The sequence below is a fragment of the Epinephelus moara genome, chromosome 1, assembly GCF_006386435.1.
Source record: "Epinephelus moara isolate mb chromosome 1, YSFRI_EMoa_1.0, whole genome shotgun sequence".
NCBI lineage: Eukaryota > Metazoa > Chordata > Actinopteri > Perciformes > Serranidae > Epinephelus > Epinephelus moara.
In genome coordinates, this window is record NC_065506.1 from 48,974,506 (window position 1) to 48,993,978 (window position 19,473).

At 42.2% G+C, this 19,473-nt stretch overlaps 1 protein-coding gene and 1 long non-coding RNA gene across 2 annotated transcripts; one reads left to right on the plus strand and one right to left on the minus strand.

Moving 5' to 3' along the window:
• The first annotated feature begins 251 nt into the window (after positions 1-251).
• LOC126389334 (uncharacterized) lies at positions 252-4,514 on the plus strand. The gene is made up of 3 exons (XR_007569831.1): positions 252-346; positions 702-826; positions 2,012-4,514. It is a non-coding gene; the product is annotated as an uncharacterized LOC126389334 (long non-coding RNA).
• A 51-nt stretch (positions 4,515-4,565) lies between these two features.
• Positions 4,566-19,443, minus strand: pex16 (peroxisomal biogenesis factor 16). The gene is made up of 11 exons (XM_050042277.1): positions 19,173-19,443; positions 17,050-17,085; positions 14,789-14,865; positions 14,190-14,323; positions 12,857-12,957; positions 12,580-12,660; positions 11,070-11,222; positions 9,828-9,900; positions 7,752-7,871; positions 6,250-6,314; positions 4,566-5,378 (listed from the first exon to the last, which is right to left on the minus strand). The coding sequence occupies exons 1-11, from the start codon at positions 19,303-19,305 to the stop codon at positions 5,320-5,322; spliced, it is 1,032 nt and encodes a 343-aa protein (XP_049898234.1). The 5' UTR covers positions 19,306-19,443; the 3' UTR covers positions 4,566-5,319.
• Between the last annotated feature and the right edge of the window lie 30 nt (positions 19,444-19,473).

The window sequence follows — 19,473 nt, forward strand, 5'->3', positions numbered from 1 at the left end:
TATGACAAAAAATTGGTTCGCCATAATTATAGTTATTGATTCTAAAAATGTGAAATGTAGCATTTTTTGGATACGAGGTTGTTGTTTAAATCTGACAGTGATGGCGCAGTGTTGTATTACTACTTGTTTAGATCTGTGCTGTGCTGGTCAGGGGGTGAGTGCAGGAGTGAGTTCTAAAACCTGGAATGAGTTAGCATGTTAGCACTTCCTGTTCCCTCGTGGTCCCCAGGTGTTGACTGTTGTTTCTTCTTCTCTCAGTATGATGCAAAGACCAGACTGGAGACCATGTCTGGAAGCACCTCCATCAGTTCAGCTGACCTGTTTGGGGACGGCAGCGACCATAAAGGTAACACCTCTTTCTTTGTTTGCTGGCATCATGCTTTAGTTTTCTTAGTGTTTAAGTCACGTGAAGAGACCAGTGTGTTCTAAGAGTGTGTGTCTGTGACGCTCAGCTCAGAGCCTGCTGGTTCCTACTGAGGACAGATCTTAATACATCTGTGAGCAGTTTGATGTTTTAAAAAAGTCTCATTATTTCCTTTAACAGCTGCTCGCAGGAACAGGAAACAGTCACTTTGTTAGGGACTATTTTTAGCAGCGGATCAATCCATATTTGTTTCAAAGGTTCCCTTCACACAGAGACAAACCTTATTCATGTCATTGATGTGGCACTAAATGTTCTCCACTTCCTGTCGTCCTCTCAGGGAGAGCTCCAGGCTTCGACAGCGTGCTGCCCTCCGGCCCGGACATCGCACAGTTCAAACAAGGAGTGAAGACTGTAGCGGGCAAGATGGCCGTCCTCGCCAACGGTGTCATGAATACAATCCAGGTGAGACATCAGCAGAGTCAGCATCTTCTTCAGTGCCTCATTCACACAACTCGACTGTCAGTGTTCACACCACCACACACCCTGCTGTCTCACAGCGACCTCTCTCCCAGGTTACACTCAGCCTTGTGTTTTCATTGGCTGTAGCTTGCCAACAGCTCCGGACATTTACACTACCTTTACATAGTGGATGCATCACGCTGCAGCTCATCAACAGACGAACACACTAAGTTAGGCTGGAGGCTGGAAATAGCACAGTGGCATGAAGTGCCATGGGGCGCTGCGTCCAGAGGCGCTGGCGCATTTCTAGCCATGCAATGCACATTGAAAATAATAGGGGCATTTTTTTTGACACCTCTAAAACAGAACTTTGACAAAGCTGCTGATCTTGTTTCAGTTTGAAAACTCTGGGTTGTGTTTCAGTCTGGACGGGCAGGAACAGATACTTTTGGAAATGATGACGTAGGCACCAGCGTGCGCCTCCTGATTGGGTCCATCAGTCATGACATCTCAAGTCTAAACATTACAGCATGGTCCACAAACCTTTTCTGGTTTCATCCATCTTGTGAGGTTACTCCTTTTCCATCACCATGGCTTCCTCTGGCGATGGATAATGTTCTCAGAACCACTTTAATTTGTTGCCATAACGACTCCCAGTCTGTTCTCCGCCACCTTGACCACCTGATACTTGTTATTTTCAGTAACAGCTCCACCTCATTGTCCGTCTGAGCAAAGAAATCTCTGGTCTTACTTAACTAAGCAACCAGCTGTAGAGGAGACAACCTGCTCCCTGTTTCAGTGGCACACGTGTGCCCGGTGTACGTGAACAGTCATGCGATATGCGTTTTCTCTGTGTAAGTATGGACAGAGATTATTCCTGAAACAAGAACTTATCAGTTTGAATGTGGCATGTTAGATATCTGACATGTGTCTGTGAAGCATCTGCAAGACTCGCAGCTTTAGTCTCTGAACGGTTCACATGTGGTACTTGAGCGCTGATATGCGAGCGCCGAGCCCACGCCACTTTGCCTCTGATCTCGTGGCTTTTGTCAGGAGCACAGAAAACTGTTGGCAGACAGAAAATCAGGGCTGAAGTCGTGCAGTGTGAACTCGACATCAGCTGATCTGTGTGACAGTGCTGTTTCTGAGCGTTTACTCATATTTCTTCTTCCTTTAACGTTTCCTCAGGATCGCTACGGCTCCTACTGACCCGCCCGGAGAGCGCAGCACCGACCTGTGGGAAGACTTACTAACTGACGCCTGTGAAGAGCCAACCAGCCTCCTGATTGACACGTGCGTTTGGGCGGAGCAGACGAGATGGAGACGGGAAGCAGAAAGGATTGCATGGGGAAAATAAATCGTCCTTCTGTCCCGTCGTCTTGTAGAGACACTTTTACAGGAGTGAGACAGTATTTTCTTCTCTCATCCACATTAGCAGACTCTTGAGTTTTATTTTCATAAAGGAAACCATCGCAGGGTGTAGTTTGTTTTTTTCTAAACCAAGAGTTGTGATTTACTGTCGAGAATTATTTTGGTCCTAGTTTTCAAGATGACGTCAGAGTTAATTCGACTATATTTTATTCCTTCTACATAAATCAGAGTGTTTTTGATTCTTATTATCAGATATTTTATGCTTATGTCTTTTTTGTTTTATTGTGATATTAAAAAGGTGCAGTATATATTTTCAGCGTTAATTTGAACAAGAATCCACCATGTTTGCGTTTAGTGTTCGAGTCACTGCTGTTCAGTGTTCGAGTCACTGCTGTTTAGTGTTCGAGTCACTGCTGCTCAGTGTTCGAGTCACTGCTGCTCAGTGTTCGAGTCACTGCTGTTCACTCTCAGTAGAGTTTTTTTTCTGTCACATGAAGCACTGACAGCAGCGGTCTCTGCAGTTTCAGACGGTTTGTGAGCTTGGAACTAAACATTTCTGTCTGGGTGAAAGAAAATATAATGAAACATCAACAGTTTGCTGCTCTGCTCATTTATAATCTGTCTTTTTAATATAAACGTTAACCCCAGTCGGCGGTGAGCGCAGAGACTGGAACCAACAACAGAAGACATGGTGCAGGGGAACCAGAGATTTTAAATTAAGGGGGATTAAACCCAAACTGTAGTTTTAAAGTACGACACATCTCATGAGCTTAATGTGTCATTTAAAAATTAAAGATGCGTCTGTGTTCAGAGACGTCAGACAGAACTGTGACGTCCCAGCCCATAAATCCATGACTTTGACTATGCATCTTCATTTTGCAAACTGTAACATGTTGCTGGTTGAATCTGAAGTCTGCCTCCACGCACCTCCACTCTGAAACGTTTGGTCATCGCTGCCTTTTGAAACTCAGCAGATTAACACTTTATTTTAAGAGACTGCCGTCTTCAGTTTACATTTTTATCTGCTCAGTTTAGGACGAATCGGCAAATGAAAAATATCCCGACCCTCCAGCTGTAAACACATGAGAACAGTGCCTGTGACTGATGATGATGATGATGATGATGATGATGATGATGATGATGAGGCAGAGATAAATCTGTCTTTAGGAGAAGGAGAGTTATTGTATATTTATCAAACACTGTTATTACAACAAAATGTGTCGCGTATGTGTGGAAGTCCATTTCTGCCCATGTGATGAAATTAAACCACCTGTGAGTCATTAAAATTCTAACATTGCTTAGTGTTTCAAAATATTGAGTTAACTTCAAAAATAGTGGCTCAGCGTTTGAAAATGAGGTGTTATCTCAAAATGACAAAACTTCCTCAAACACACACTGAAGTTGAAATGACTTTGTATCTTAAAATAAAGAGAAACTGCCCAAAACTAAACTTGAAATGATGAAGAATTCTCAAAATATTAATCTAAAAATTAATGACTTAAAATGACAAAACTTCGTCTTAGTATCTCAGAAAGAGAAACTTCCCCATAAATATCTTGAAACAACGAGAAACTCAAAATTTTTGAAATATTAAGTTATGATTTTGAAATACTGCGTCATTATTTTGAGAAATAATTACTTGAGTTTCAAATTATATTTATATATTATGTTAATATTTTAAGAGAGTTTCATTATTTTGAAATCATTTCAAGACAAGTCAATACTTTGCAAAAGTTTTTATTGATAGTTTCGGATTTTTAGTTTTTTATTCTTTTGAGCTACAAAGTTATTTTAAGAAGTCTATTTTGAGAGTTTTCCTTATTGTGAGACACTAAGTCATTATAACAACAAGTCATTAATTGAGTTTCTAATGATATTTACATATTACCATACATTAATACTGAAGTATTTAAGTCATTATTTCAAGACAAGTCAATACTCTGCAGAAGTTTCGTTGTATTGAGAGTTTTCCATTCTTATTGGATACAAAGTCGTCATTTCAAGATAAGAATTTTAAGAGTTTCTCAGTATTTTCAGATGAGTCAACACTTTGAGAAAGTTTATTATTTACAGAACCTTTTTTTAAATGACATAGACGTGAATGAGCTTCCACACAAACACAAGTATGAACCCCTCTCTCATCAGTTCCCGGCAGACTTTACATTCATCAGGCGACAGAACGACGTGTCTCGACAGCAGAGAGTTCTGGGAACCGGTTTGTAAAGTTCGTTGATAGATCAGAGTGTCATATTTTTCCTAGCGTGGCCATGACACCTGTGTGTGTGTGTGTGTGTGTGTGTGTGTGTGTGTGTGTGTGTGTTCCACCCAACATCAACTCTTCAACAAGTAACAAACGTCAACTGAAAGGATGAAATGTTCAACTATTTATTTGTAGGCTACAAAAAGAAACTTATTCAGTATGTTAATAAAGATTTCAAACCTGGGGCTCGCTCTCGTCGTCAATCGCACGTCATCACACACACAAACACACACATGGAGTCTTAAACCTGTTTTTGCTGTCTCACAAGTTTCCATCATGTTTAATGTGTTGTCTGTGGTGCTGTTCAGTCGTGTGTGCGTGCGTGCGTGCGTGCGTGCGTGCGTGTGTGCGTGCGCCCTCTGTTCAGCATCAAGACCCTCCAACGAGATCAACTGGAAATTTAGATCTGTGCTGGTGGAGATGAGCTGCTGCTCAACTTTAATGATGTGCTTCTCAGTTTTAAGAGCTCTCTGCCCGGCAGCTGGCGCCTGATCTCGACCTCGACAGATAAAAACACTGCTTTTACGATGGAATGAAACGATAACGTCGCTCACAGAGTTATTCAGTCACATGTTATAAAACTGTCAATGCAAGAAGCAAACTAATCACAGCACAGACGGCAGCACCAATCATGGACTCAAAGAATGAAGTTCTCCGACATTTGACGCACGAGGGAAGTCTTTTCTTTTAGTACGAGTCACAGCAGAGCTCTGTAGTGTCAGGATCAAGGACGTGGTAATCATCTCCACGTCTTTACTCTGATTTTTGGGGAATTAAAAAAAAAGTGTCTCCGTCCCTGGGCCTGACAGCTCCGGTCTCACCGTTGCCCTCGTCGACTTGTGACCATCAAAGATGGCAGCAGGTTTTATCCCCAGTTGTAGAAGTAGATCTTCTGCCAGGTGGGGAGGTAATCCATCAGAGGGCCTGGACACAGACACACAGCAGTATGTTCAATATAAATATAATCATGCTGCTGCTGAAAGAGAAGAGCTTTACTTCTGTTCCAACGCACTGTTAGTGGGATTAATTCTCACTGAATACGACCCTAACTCCAGAAAAACCAGGACGCTGTGGAAAACAAAACACTTGGACTCAACCATGAACTGATTGGATTTCAGTGGTCAAAGGTCACTGTGACCTTGCATCCATCTCATGCCGAGGGAGGCTCAGGTGAAGTTTTAGAGTCCTCACATCCCTTGCGGATATCCAAGGGGAGAGGGGAGGACACTTGGATCACTACGGACGAGCAGTATGGAGATATTTTGTGGTTTCAATTATGTGTTTTTGGACGTTTGAATCTGGGGCGCCGTCAGCCTCCATTAGGTGGAGTTGTGTTGCTACCTCCTCTCCCCTTGGATCTCTGCAAGTGATGTGAGGACTCTAAAACTTCACCTGAGCCTCCCTCGGCATATGGGTGAGTAGATAATGGCTGAATTTTCATTTTTGGGTGCACTATCCCTTTAAGCCCTGTTTCCACCGAGCAGTCCGGTTCGATTCAGTTCAGTCACTTTTTTCTGTTCTCACAGTAGAAGTTGTGGATGGTACCAACAGAACCGTTGCTTACCGTCCATTTTTCAAAAACGGTTTCAAGTTTCAATTATAGCAATAAAACTTTTGTTAGCCAACAATAACTCTTCTGTTTTCAACCCATTAAGGATCATTCTGAATGATGATATAAATTCTGTAATACTGTGATACAGTGAAACTGTTTCTTTGATGGTTATTGTAAAGTGAAAATCTTGTACTGTTACAACCCTCGTCAGCATCATGGAGGTCACATGACTTCAGTACTTACGTGCTACGAGGCCAATTCCTGGAACATGATCAGCCAGAAGTCTGAGCAGGAACAGAATCTTTTCCCTGCACATCAAACAGACACAGTCACAACTGTTAGAGCACCGTTTACTGTATGTGCCAATGATTCTGATATTTTGCAAATATTTAAACCTGCATTTATTCAGACTGATGTGTCTCAAACAGGCTGATCGATGAACTGATGAGTCAGGTGGCAGAAAATTAATCACTGATGTTTATGACAAACGTTGAGGTCATCTTTAAGCTGAGCTTTGTTCTCTGGATTGAGCTTCTAAATGTGACGATTTTATGCCTTCTTCTGTTTTATATCAGTGCATTCAACGTACACTCACCAGCCACTTTATTAGGTACACCCTGCTGGTACCAGGTTGGACCCCCTTTTTAATTCTTGGTGTCACAGATTCAACAAGGTGCTGGAAACACTCCTCAGAGATGTTGGTCCATATTGACATGTTTGAGATGATGTGAGCTTTGTGACATGGTGCGTTATCCTGCTGGAAGTAGCCATCAGAAGATGGGTACACTGTGGTCATAAAGGGATGGACACGGTCAGCAACAATACTCAGGTAGGCTGTGGTGTTTAAACCATGCTCAGTTGGTACTAAGAAAATCTCCCCCACACCATTACACCACCAGCAGCAGCCTGAAGCGTTGATACAAGGCAGGATGGATCCATGCTTCCATCTGAATGTGGTTTTTCCAATCTTCTATTGTCCAGTTTTGGTGAGAAAACCCGTGTGAATTGTAGCCTCAGTTTCCTGTTGTTAGCTGACAGGAGTGGCACCTGGTGTGGTCTTCTGCTGCTGTAGCCCATCTGCTTCAAGGTTGGACAAGGTGTTGTTGCTTCAGAGATGGTCTTCTGCACACCTTGGTTGGAACCAGTGCTTATTTGACTTCCTGTTGCCTTTCTATCATCTTGAACCAGTCTGGCCATTCTCCTCTGACCTCTGGCATCAACAAGGCATTTTGGCTCACTGGATATTTGCTCTTTTTGGGACCATCCTCTGTAAACCCTAGAGATGGTTGTGCTGAAAATCCCAGTAAATACTCAGAGCAGCCCGTCTGGCACCAACAACCATGCCACGTTCAAAGTCACTTCAATCATCATTCTGATGCTCCGTTTGAACTTCAGCAGCTCGTCTTCACCATGTCTACATGACTAAATGTTAATGAGCTGCTGACACGTTGTGTTAATGAGCAGTTGAACAGGTGTACCTAATAAAGTGGTCGGTGAGTGTATTACATAACAGTGTACATTGAATATATTTTGGGTTTTGGGCTGATCATTGGACCAAACAAGCAAATTCAAGCCATCATTTTAGGCTGTGGGAAACTTTTCTGACATTTTAGACGAAACAACAAATCGCTGAATTGAAAACATCAACTGATGAACAGAGCTGATCATCAGCTGCCTCCCTGACTGTGCAGATTCTCTCGTCCTCATAACAACACGTCACCGTTGAGACATCCAGACGAACTTACTCAGAGTATTTGTCATAGAAGGGTGAACGCAGGAGGTAGTAGAGCAGCAGGAAGGTCCTCCTCCTCATCTCAGCTTTCTCCCATCGATTTTGGAATTTAGCATCACTGAGCACGGCGAAGCTGCAGGAGGAAGGACACAGAACAGGAATAACTTCTCACACGGTGATTTCAGAGAGGAACAAAAGAGGAAGAAGATCCTGAAGTGACAGATATCTTTGTTTTCTTGCCAAGTCTGATAGAAATCTTAAAACAAACGAGCAGCTTCTCATCAGGCGGCTTTCATGTTCTCATCGCGCGTCATGATTCTGGTTCAACTAATCAGAGATGTTTTTCTGAGCTGTGGGAAATCAGTCATGTTGACAGACAGCGGGGTTCAACTCGTGTTCAGAACACTTTCACAATCATTTCTCTTATTCCAAAATATTTTGTTTCCCTTGCCGCTCATGTACTGATCAACTGGACATATTTCATCTAAACTACATTTTACACATGAGCATGGATCATTATTTTCCCTCCAAATCATGGAGGTAGGATTATATCAGGTAGAAACTATTCAGCGTCCCCTCTGGACTCAGACACGTCTAAAACTGAAAAACTTCCAAATATGAAAAAAGACTGACCTAACAATGATCACGGTTTCGCTGTTTTTGAGTTAAAGGGTAAATCTGGTCATTTTATTTGTTTAGTTTCTTTTTCTTTACACACATTTAAAAAATTAAAAAGATAAATACTATAATATTTGTGAAGGAATGTGAAGGAGAATTGCCTAAAAACCCTGCGGGCTCGAGCACTCACATTCTCTGAGCAGCGTATTGCAGGGAACAATTACAGCTGTGTCATATGAACTATCTGTATGTGTGTTAGACATAAAAATAAAACAAAGACATGTTTAGCAAAGTACAGAACAGTAACACATCCCTAAAACACCTGTCATGTATTATTATGTCCCAACCTGCTGGACAACCTTGCTGTCCATGTTTTGGTGAGACTGAGTATCAAGAGAGAGCGCTGCAGTCAGACTGACTGTGTGAGGTCGCTAGTGCACGCTATTGTGCACGTATCGTCTTGTCACATGATCAGAGACTTGACACTGGATAACATCAACATACATATTACCCAGCAATCATCACTGCATATCGGTTTATAACAAGAACTTTAATAGTTGATTTATAGAGTATTTGATGTATAGGTATATATAAGCATATCACGCTGTTACAGATGATATTTACTATTTTACAAAAATAAATAAACAAGAACGAGATGGTTTCCTTTCTTCAAGCTCACATACAGCAGATGACTCTGTTTTTACTTTAACGAGAGCTCTTCAAACACAGATTTTTAAGGCGGCAGTCGCTCATAAGGGTTCACGTTCTTCAGAAAAAATCCTGTTAACCACTCCTTCAACAAGAACAGACCTCGGTAAAACAGCTTCCTCTTCATATGCACCACACGCCTGGAATGAACTCCAAAACACCCCAAATCTGGAGTCACTTCCACTTTTCAACACATTTAAAAACCTTTTAAAATCAACCTTTACTGATCAGTGTCACTGCTTCTAACTTGGTGCCTTTCAACAGGATGTCTGTTTTACCTTGTTATGTGTCTTACTGACTGTAATGTGTTCTCACTGACTTTGTGTTCTCGTATGTGAGACTGTGTGTTTTAGTATGTGTCCATTGTGTTGTCTTTTGTGTACTTGTAACTTTTGCCACCAGTCTTGGCCACGACTCCCTGAAGAAGAGTTACTGTAACTCAGTGGGACCCTTCCTTGTTAAACAAAGGTTAAATAAAATAAATTAATAAAAAAGTGCCCATTCTCCACCCAATGCTTTGTTGGAGGGCCCCACTGTCTCTATGGGCCCCCACCATTAAACTCACTTCATTCAAAGTCGACAGAGACAAAATAAAATTCACAAAAGCTGTCTTTAATTTGTCTCTCCACTGTTCCAACAGTCACCAGCTCTGGTATGGTTTAAATGAACCCTTAATGCACCAGTTAGATGTGACAGCATGCTGCCTGTATACGGGCATATTAGATGAATGAGGATTGATGTTACACAGGCAGAGCGTTCATACCTGGACAGTTCCAGGACTCCGGAGACGAGCCACGGCGTCCACGACTGTTTCCCACAGAGTCCGAGGCAGAGTACTGCAGCGTTAAGGAACAACTGACTGCAGTGAAAAATATACAATAATTAATATTTGTTCCTCACTCTGTGTGTACAAGAAACATCTGCTCACTTTTCATGTTTTTACTTTTTAATATTTTAAATGTTTGTGTGACAAACGAGGTCAGAGAGACTTTTTATAGATTAAATGAAAGTGTTTTATCTCCATATTTAGCGTCACTGCTCTCACAGCACACAGCTGGCTCTGTATCTAAAGACGTCAAACTGCAGCTCCAGCTTCCATCAGGACACATCATACTAAATAATACAATAACAGATGACATGCAAATATACATATCGCTTTCACCAGGTGATTATGGACCTGTGGAACATCTGTGTCACTGAGCAAATCAGTGACTGGATGAATCAAAAGTTTCACCAACAGAGATCAAACTGACATCACTGTCTTTGGGCCACAGACAGACAGACAGACAGACAGACAGACAGACAGACAGACAGACAGTGTGTCAGCTCTCACCTTGAGGCCCTCTCTCTTCTAACTGAGTCACACAAGACACCTTCCTGAACTCTGATTTAAATTCCCACAGCCACATCAAATCCTCCTCCACCCTGTACTGACTTCAACCTTAGCTCTTAAACTCCATTTTGAATCATTTCAAATGATTGTAAATAATTTAATAATCAGTTTTACCTTCTATATCTTATCTCTTTGCTCTCTCATTGTAAATCTGAATCCTTTATTATGTTTCATATGTCACTGCTCTGTAGATCCCCGAGTGTCCCCCGCTGTGTGAAATGTGCGACACAAATAAGCTGCCTCGCCTAGTTCGCCATCTAGTGGTCAAAACTCATAATGCAGGACAAGTTGACAGGTGGTGTCCCTCAGTTCACACTGTGGTGCTGCAGCAGACGTCACTGTAACTCTCCACACTCCTTTTATTAATAACAACAATTAACTTTGTTTCTGCAGCACCTCTAAATAAAACAAGGACCACAAAAACTTCTTGAAAAGGTTATAAATTAAAGTTCTGCAGAGTCTCATAAAGCCTCATTTAAAGGACTGTGCAGCCGTCAGCAGAGATGTGTTCTGTGTGTGTGTGTGTGTGTGTGTGTGTGTGTGTGTGTATATCCTTTAGTTCAGTGTTCAATGATGTAACTGTGGACTGGGGTGACACTGAGGGAAGGATACGGTGTACAAGAGGCCGTCCGATGTACACGGACTCGGCGAGCGTCTCCTGGAGCCCCAGCTGAGTCGGTTTGTTGTGGAGCTTCTCTTCATTTAAGCTGCTCCTCCTCTTCGTCTGACTCGGTGCTCCCCACAGCCGCGCCTGCAGGGAGGGAGCTGACACACAGCAGAGACCAGAGGAGGTGAAGAAGAGGATGAGTTCAGCGAGTAGAGTCAGAGAATACAACAGTGATTTACAGTGAGGTCACTCCCTGTTAAACATGGTCCCAGGGTCAAGTTCAGACCTGGTTTGAAAACTTGAGACACAACAATTAAATCAACAAAACAGCTGATTTACATTTTCTTTATTCTTAACAGGCTTTTTTTCACGGCAGACATTTTGTCATCGTTTGTCACGAGACGACCTGCGGGGCGTTCACTGTTCACAGCTCAGTTTGTTTTCCTCTGTTTTATTGTTTATTTACTCAATGATGGATCATGATCACTGACTGTAGTTGTTGACTTGTTGTTCTGTGTTTTAATTAAGTCTTATGCTGTTACGTGACTGTTTGTTTTCTTGTTTACCTCTGTTTATGAAGACACATTAGTTCCACCTGCGTAGTTCCTGCCGAACGCAAAAAATGCAAAGTGATATCAGTTTAAAATGTGTCCGTGGGCCATGATTGGCTCCAAGGCCGGACTCTGGACACGCCTGCAGTAAACAATGACAGCAGGTGTGTTTCTATCCAACTCTTTTTATGCACATTTTCAGTTTGCAAATAAAGAACTCTGAGTGGAGGCAACAGAGTGTTAATGAAACGTTGGCGCTCCTTTAATGACATGGTCTGACTGCACCCTGCCCCCACAGCGGCACCTGACTGAGGGTTTAACTCCACCTGCTGCTGAGCTCAATGAACCAACTCCAGCCTGCAAGAACAAGACGAGGACCCTGAAACTGAAGCAGCTGAATGGAATCCAGCCTTGGTTAATTTTTTTATTTACACCTGCTGTGACACATCTGAAGGTTAGACAAACATTTAAAGACCACTTTTCACTCCTCGTAGGAAGTTTTTATCCAAACGTCAAACCTTTTGGCGACTTGAGAGCAGTGTAAACACTGTTAACAAAACTAAACGGCTAAATTTGTTTCAGAAAATGTGTTAAAGTTGATGTTTGGTTGTTAATAATCCACCTTCTGAGTGACAGAAGAGATAAAGGACAGTCACCTGAGGAGTCATCTGTTGTTTTTCTGTGAGGAAGTGACAGAAGCTGATGTGACCATGAAACCTAAACAGTCTTCACAGCAGCGTATGTGCAGCCTGGCCGTCAGCCATCATTCAGCTCCGAGTGTTTCTGGTACTTAGGAGCTTTTGTTTGGACGGAAACAGGATATTTCCTGTTTCAGATCCCGTCACAAACCCGACACCAACACTCAGTCACACTGAAGCTTAATAAGCTCAAATGGCTCTAATATTAAGGTGCATGAAACTTTAAAGGATCTGATATTTGAATGTAAAGTTCGATCTGGTCTCACCGCTGCCTAGTGGTCTGATGACACGTCCTGACCTCTGACCCACGAAGCAGGTGTCACCTGACTGCTCCCTGTTCCCGTCATCTGCGGAGAAGAGGAAAGGAAACACAGTTTAATCTCATTCGGTGCTGACACTAACATCACTGAGTTTAAAGCAGCACAGGTTGATTTTTTTCACCACTTTGAGGTGAATTCAACTGTAAACACATTTATAACCTTAAAGAAGTGTTATAGTGACGGACAGGAAGAGGAAGAGGAAGAGGAAGAGAGGATAACTGACCTTCACTGGCAAATTCTGCTCCTCTGTCGAGGGGGATTATGGGAGGCGAAGTCTGGATGCCAGATTTGTACCACAGAAGAAGCACAAGGCGAAAAACTGACCTGAAGAAAATGTGGTCAGAGAGAGGAGACAGATGATGTCACACTGCTACAGGAAGTGTGCGACTCTGACAACAAAAAACCTCTTAAAACTTGAAACAATTCGAATCAACACAATAATAAATGATATAAAACAAAGCAGACTTTAAACTGAGCTACTCTCTTTTGTGTATTAAAGATCTGTTAATGCTGATAAACTAAACGGTCAAAAGTATGTGGACACCTGTATGCGATAGCTGAACATCAACATTGGAATAATTTATACCTGCCGTCACCGTCCTCATTTTAGTCTTTCTAAAAGATTTGAAGCTTTTGATTTCCTGGTCCATCTCCGTCCCAACCCTCACCTATGGTCATGAGCTCTGGGTAGTGACTGAAAGAATGAGGTCACAGACACAAGCATCTGAAATGAGTTTCCTCTGTAGGGTGTCTGGGCTCAGCCTTAGAGATAAGGTGAGGAGTCAGACATCTGGAGGGAGCTCGGAGTAGAGCCGCTGCTCCTTCATGTTGAGGTGGTTCAACATCTGATCAGGATCCTCCTGGTCCAGCTGGTAGGAGGCCCCGGGGCAGACCCAGAACACACTGGAGGGATTATAGATCTCATCTGGTCTGGGAACACCTCGGGGGAGAGGGACGTCTGGGGTGCTTTGCTTGACCTGCTGCCCTCGAGATGCGGCTCCGGATAAGAGGATGAAGATGGATAACAGATTTTAAAACCTGCTGCAGAGAGTTGCTTCCATTCAGACACCAGAGCTACAATGATTAGTCCATAATAGATTAGCCAATCAAAAAGGTGCCCCTGGTGTAGTGGTTAGAGCACTTGTCTTCCATGTGGAGGGTCCAGGGTTCAAATCCTGCTGGGGTCGACGCCGCCAAGGGCATGTGGCCGCAACCACCACCGAAGCAAATGCGATCAGATTCCTTAAGGAGGCTTCAGGATAAGAGAGTAACTCTGGAACCTGAGCTGAGCCCACGACAGGGACGCGTCTCAAGCCTTTTGTAGACGGGAGGTTCCAGGGGACGCTCTCATGCTGAAACAGGACAGGACCAAACCGTTGACCCACAGTTGGAAGCACACCATTGTCTAAAATATCACCCAAACTGCTCAACCACAAGCACACAGTCTGTTTCCACATATTTTTGCCCATGTAGTGTACGTTCATTTTGTCATTTTAAATGAAGACATTGAGAAAGAGATGAAGCTGAGTTCAGGTCACCAGAGGGCGAAGCCGTACTTAAAAACCTGAATGAGTCCGATCACCAGCCAGCGGCCGACGTCTCCCCACAGCTTACAGGCTCCCATCTCCAGGAAGACCTCCATGTACTCCAACACGGAGAGCCAGGTGAGGAGTCTCTGCTGAGACAGAGACTGAACACACAGCAGGAGCATGAGTCACAACTTCAACCTTCAGTCTACACGTCACTTTACTGCCATCAGACTGTTACATGGAGAAGAGCTTCAGCCTGGAACAACCTGCCTCGCTGACACTGCTGTGAGCTGAGACACTGAAGGTGCATGAATGTTTATGTTTATCTGTTAGCTGCTGTGTGTGTGTCTGTGTGTTTGTGTCGTACTGTCTGAACACAAATCAACAGTGTTGAGTCAAATACTGAATGAAACAAGTATCTGGTGCAGGTACTGTACTTTTTACAAGTACAAGTATCATCCGAGTACATTTTGTCACTATTTATACATGTGATGGAGTAAAATCCTCATTTGGGAGTTCAGTCTCACTCTTGTGTTAAAAATGGTCTGAAGCTCAATGGTGAGGCTGCAGGAAGCATTTATGTAAATGGATCTGAGCTGATTGGAGAACAGTCGAGCGGCACTCACCACAGGGAAGGCACATCTCAGCCCTTTGCGCAGAATGCTGTCGTTAAACAGCACCAGGAGGTTGGAGGCAGAGTACACTGAAATAAACACAAGGTTTATAAATATATATTCATCATGCATCATCCTTTGTACAATCATGCAGTATTGGGGAAGCTACTCTGAAAGCTATGCAAGCTACCTATGATTTTACACATGAAGAAGTTGAACTACAGCAAAGCTGCCCGAGAGGGAAATCCTTATGATCTGGTTAACCAAAGCTGCTGCAAAAAAGAAGGTCAAACTACTTTGTAAAAGCTGATCAAATTGAAAATGTACATGTGATACGAAATTATAACAAAGTACACTGAATAAAAAATTAAAATCCAACACTTTTGTTTTTGCTCCCATTATCACAGGTTGAAGTTAAAGATTTGAGACTTTTTCATTCACTCAGTAGACACATTTCTTTTCAAATTCTGGACACAATTTGTTAAAATCTGTTTCAGTGAGCACTTTTTCTTTTCCAAGAACATCCATCCACCTGACAGGTGTGTCTGATGAAACAGCATCGTTACTACACAGGTGTGTCTCAGGATGGTCACAATAAAAGGACTCTCTAAAATGTGATGTTTGATCACAGCACAGTGACACAGAGGGTTTGATTTTGTGAATTTGGCAGTACAATCGCAGACCATGTGTAACCACACCAGCTCAGGACCTCCACATACAGCGTCTCCACCTGCAGGATCGCCTGAGAGCAGCCTCAGTTTAGAGTGGCCTCTTGTCTGCAGTTGTGAGGTCAGTTCGATGTAGAGGTGGGGAAATAACCGATTTTTAGATGCATCGAGATTCTGTCTTGAACGATGCGAGCATCGATTTGGAAAACTCAATCAATTTTATTTTCAGTTTTATTTTTCAAATTACCGTAACTCCTCAACCATTCACACTATCGACGTAATTGCAACGGATTCTGAAAGCGATATACGGTACATTACGGTAGTGACGTCATTACCTGTGGAGGAGGGGAGGGAATTGAGCACAGCAGGAGGAGAGTGACAGCTAACGAGGAGAGTGCAAGTTGGAGAGATTTAGCGGAGTCTGGGTGGCGTTTTCTTTGTAAATAATATTTAGTGTTGTAAATAATAGTATTTGTGTTTTTTTTAGAGCTTTTGAGTGTTTTCGTCGTGTTTTCACCATAGTTCGTAGTTTTGCCATCGTTCGTTTTTTTGCAATAGTACGTGTTTTTATAGTTCATAGATAGAACTATAGTCAGTTATAGTTTTGTAAATACTGGAGGAGAAATGTCGAGGAGGTCGACGAGGGACAGGAGAGTCCCGCTGAGATTTGTGGATGGGCAGGATGGACCGGTGGAGTGTAGTCATCTCAACCACAGTAAGTAATAGAGTTTTTATGCACTGGATATGTATTCCCAGCTTTATTACAATAATGTTGTTCAATATCTAGTGTAAATTTTCTTATTGGCTTGTTTTATAATCGAGAATCGTTTTATAACGAAATCGTTGCCCTCGGAATCGGAAATGAATCGAATCGTGAGGTGCCTAGAGATTCCCACCCCTAGTTCGATGTACAACCAGATTCACAGAAACAACATTGGAGACGTTTTATGGTGGTGGAATAAACATTCATTCGACAGTCAACAGCTCTGGTGGACATTTCTGCAGTCACACTCCATCTGTGTCACTGTGCTGTGATCAAACATCACATTTTAGAGTTTCCTTTTATTGTGACCATCCTGAGACACACCTGGTGGTGATGCTGTTCCCATCAGGTGCATGATTATCTTTGAAAAGGAGAAGAGCTCACTGACACAGATTTTAACACATTTGTGACCAAAGTTTAGAGACACGTATCTACTGAGTGAGTCTCTTTAAGATCTTAAACTTAAACCTGTGAAAAATAGGAACAAAAACAAAAGTGTTGCAGTCACACTTGGACAGGTTGAGTCTGTAAGACCCATTTTATTCTCTGGGTTTTAATTGTTTTTGACATGTTTTCTTTTTTAATCAGATTTGCTGTGTTTACACTGTGTTGAAACTAGTTTTATTTTAATCTGGTTTAACTCATCTCTGCACAGTTACGTCTCTTTGCTTGTATGTGCTTGTATATGTCTGTCTTTGATGCACGACCTGTTTTGTTTTTAAAGTGCTATATAAATGACATAAACTTGAAACTTTAAACATATTTCTTCAGTGTACATTAAAGCTGATACTGGTGTGATACTGTGTCTGTGATGAGCTAACTGGTTTCCTTTGTTTCCTTACCTAGTTCGGATATTTCATGGGAATCTGCAAATCGCCCTGAAAAACACGAGTCATGACATGTTGTTCATTAGGTGCTGAAGAAGAAGAGCAAAACAAACAAGCAGCTGGTTTCATGTTTTTACAAGTTCAAGGGATAGTTCAGATTTTCTGAAGTGAGGCTGTGAGATGTATTTATCCATAGTCAGTGTTGATGTCAGTCAGCACGTCTCCAGTTTGGAGAAGCAGACTGGAGTCTGACATTAAAGCTAAGCAATGTGCTGCTGTGGACGGCGTCAGTGACACAACAGACTATCTTGTAAATCAAGACTTTGAAAAATGGGACAAACACACAACTGAAGTCCTACACACTGAGATTTGTATACTCAGAGTCCAGAGGAACACCCCTAACAATGGATACCGAGCTGAACTCTGCTAATTCCCACTTTAATTAGGATTCAAAAAAGAGCAATCAAATTCTACAAACACCTAAAAACAAGTGACTCCAACTCCTCCCATTACAGAGAGGAGTCCTCTCAGTCAGCTGGTCCTGAGGCTCACCTCCTGTGTCAGCACATCAGGACGACCCTCACACAATCCAGCCCAACTTAGCTATAGCTAAAGAAAGAGAAAACTCCATCAGCTGTTGGACATCTACCACAAAAAAACCCAAACACACTTCAATGCTGTTTGTCCCTAAACAGACAGAACATGATGGCAAACTATCTGACCGCTGTGACAGATCAGAAACTGAGAAAGACACTGACTATGCACAGACTCAGTGATGTCACAGCCTGGACATAGAGACAGACAGACACAGGCAGAAGACAGGCTGTGTCCTCTCTGTCCTCAGAGACAGGTGGAGACAGAGCAACACTTCCTGTCACAGTGCAGCACATATGAAGACATCACAACAAAGTTCTTCACAAGAATTAAATGTAAACTCCAAGATTTTGATTCACTCTCTGACCAGACTGACATGATGTCACATCTGTACACGTAGGTGTGAATGTGAGTGTGAATGGTTGTCTGTCTCTATGTGTCAGTCCTGTGATAGTCTGGTGACCTGTCCAGGGTGAACCCTGCCTCTCACCCAGTGTCAGCTGGGATAGGCTCCAGCCCAGTGTCTAACAATATTGGTGGCCAATTTTTTACATTATAATCTAAACTTTAAAGATAATTTTTAAATTTTTCTTTGCGAAAATTAATAAAATGCTGAGATATAGGCCTTCTTTTTCTTAGAGTTGTACCGATACCGATACCAGTATCGGAAATGCCTCCGATAATGCCTAAAATGCCAGGTATCAGCGAGTACAGCCTATGACCAATCTGATACCACAGAATGCCTCACGTCATTACGCATACGCACGCTACAGGCAAACGAAACGGAAACAGAGCCGAGTTTAAAAAGCATTCTACTGTAGCCTTTAAAATGTCTTTTTACCAAATTGTGTGGCTGCACTTTAACCTGTGTCTTGATCTGTGTCAACACTGGATAATAATAATAATAAAAAAAAGTTTTATGGCATTCATTCTACTATTATGTATTTATTTCTTAATATTTTACACAGAGTTTTAGGAGTTGAGACATACAACAATTCATAGCCCATCCATTTTTTTTACGCGCTGGTATCGGATCAGTACTCGGTATCAGCAGATACCTAAGGTTCAAGGATCGGTATCGGGAAGGAAAAAGTGGTATCGGTACATCTCTACCTTTATTAATTAAAATGAAAAATGAATAAATAAATGAATGCTTAAGATTAATTTAAAAAAAAAAGAATTAACAACAATATAGTGCCACAAAATCATGGACATAAATTGTAAAGAAAAAAACTAATGAAATAATGAGATAAATGACTAAATAAAAAGTAAATAAAAAATAAAGATAGATAGTGTGAGCTGTGAGGAGATGAACTCCAGCTGTGTTGGTTCGTGTAGAAGCACCTCATATAACCCACTTTAGAAAATCTGAACTCTTCCTTTAAAACGAAACTAAACTCTGATCTGGAACAAAGTTATCTGCAGTTAGATCTGAAGTTGAGCTTCACGCAGTGATTGACAAATATATATTGTGTATAGTCCTTGACGCAGTGTGCCATGTTGTTCTGCATTATTAACATGAGTAAACTGCTGCTGTCACTGACCTGCGATCAGGTAAGACAGGGTCCTCACGGTGCTCTCCAGCTGAGCTGTGGCGGCTGGATTTCTCTTCACATACTCGGTGTAGCGCTCATAGACCCGGGTCAGTTTCTCCATGGACTCTTTAAGGTTCGACATTTTACCTCTAATTTACTGCGCACTGATAAATAACGTTACACTCCGCATTTAACCGCTGAGTTTAAAGTATAACACCTGTACGGGGCAGGTTTTAAGTTTGAAGCACATCCGACTTCCACAACACAACACAAACTTCCGCCGCCTGAAGGAACCGTCAGTTATTAACGT

What these genes read in the sequence shown, in the direction of transcription:
- pex16 (XM_050042277.1), bottom strand. Translation starts at nt 19,305, where the DNA reads ATGTCGAACCTTAAAGAGTCCATGGAGAAACTGACCCGGGTCTATGAG. An exon ending in GGACTCATTCAGGTTTTTAA is followed by an intron (nt 12,958 to 14,189) that starts GTACGGCTTCGC and finishes CATTTTCTTCAG; the next exon opens with GTCAGTTTTTCGCCTTGTGC. An exon ending in AGCAGAATTTGCCAGTGAAG is followed by an intron (nt 12,661 to 12,856) that starts GTCAGTTATCCT and finishes TCTTCTCCGCAG; the next exon opens with ATGACGGGAACAGGGAGCAG.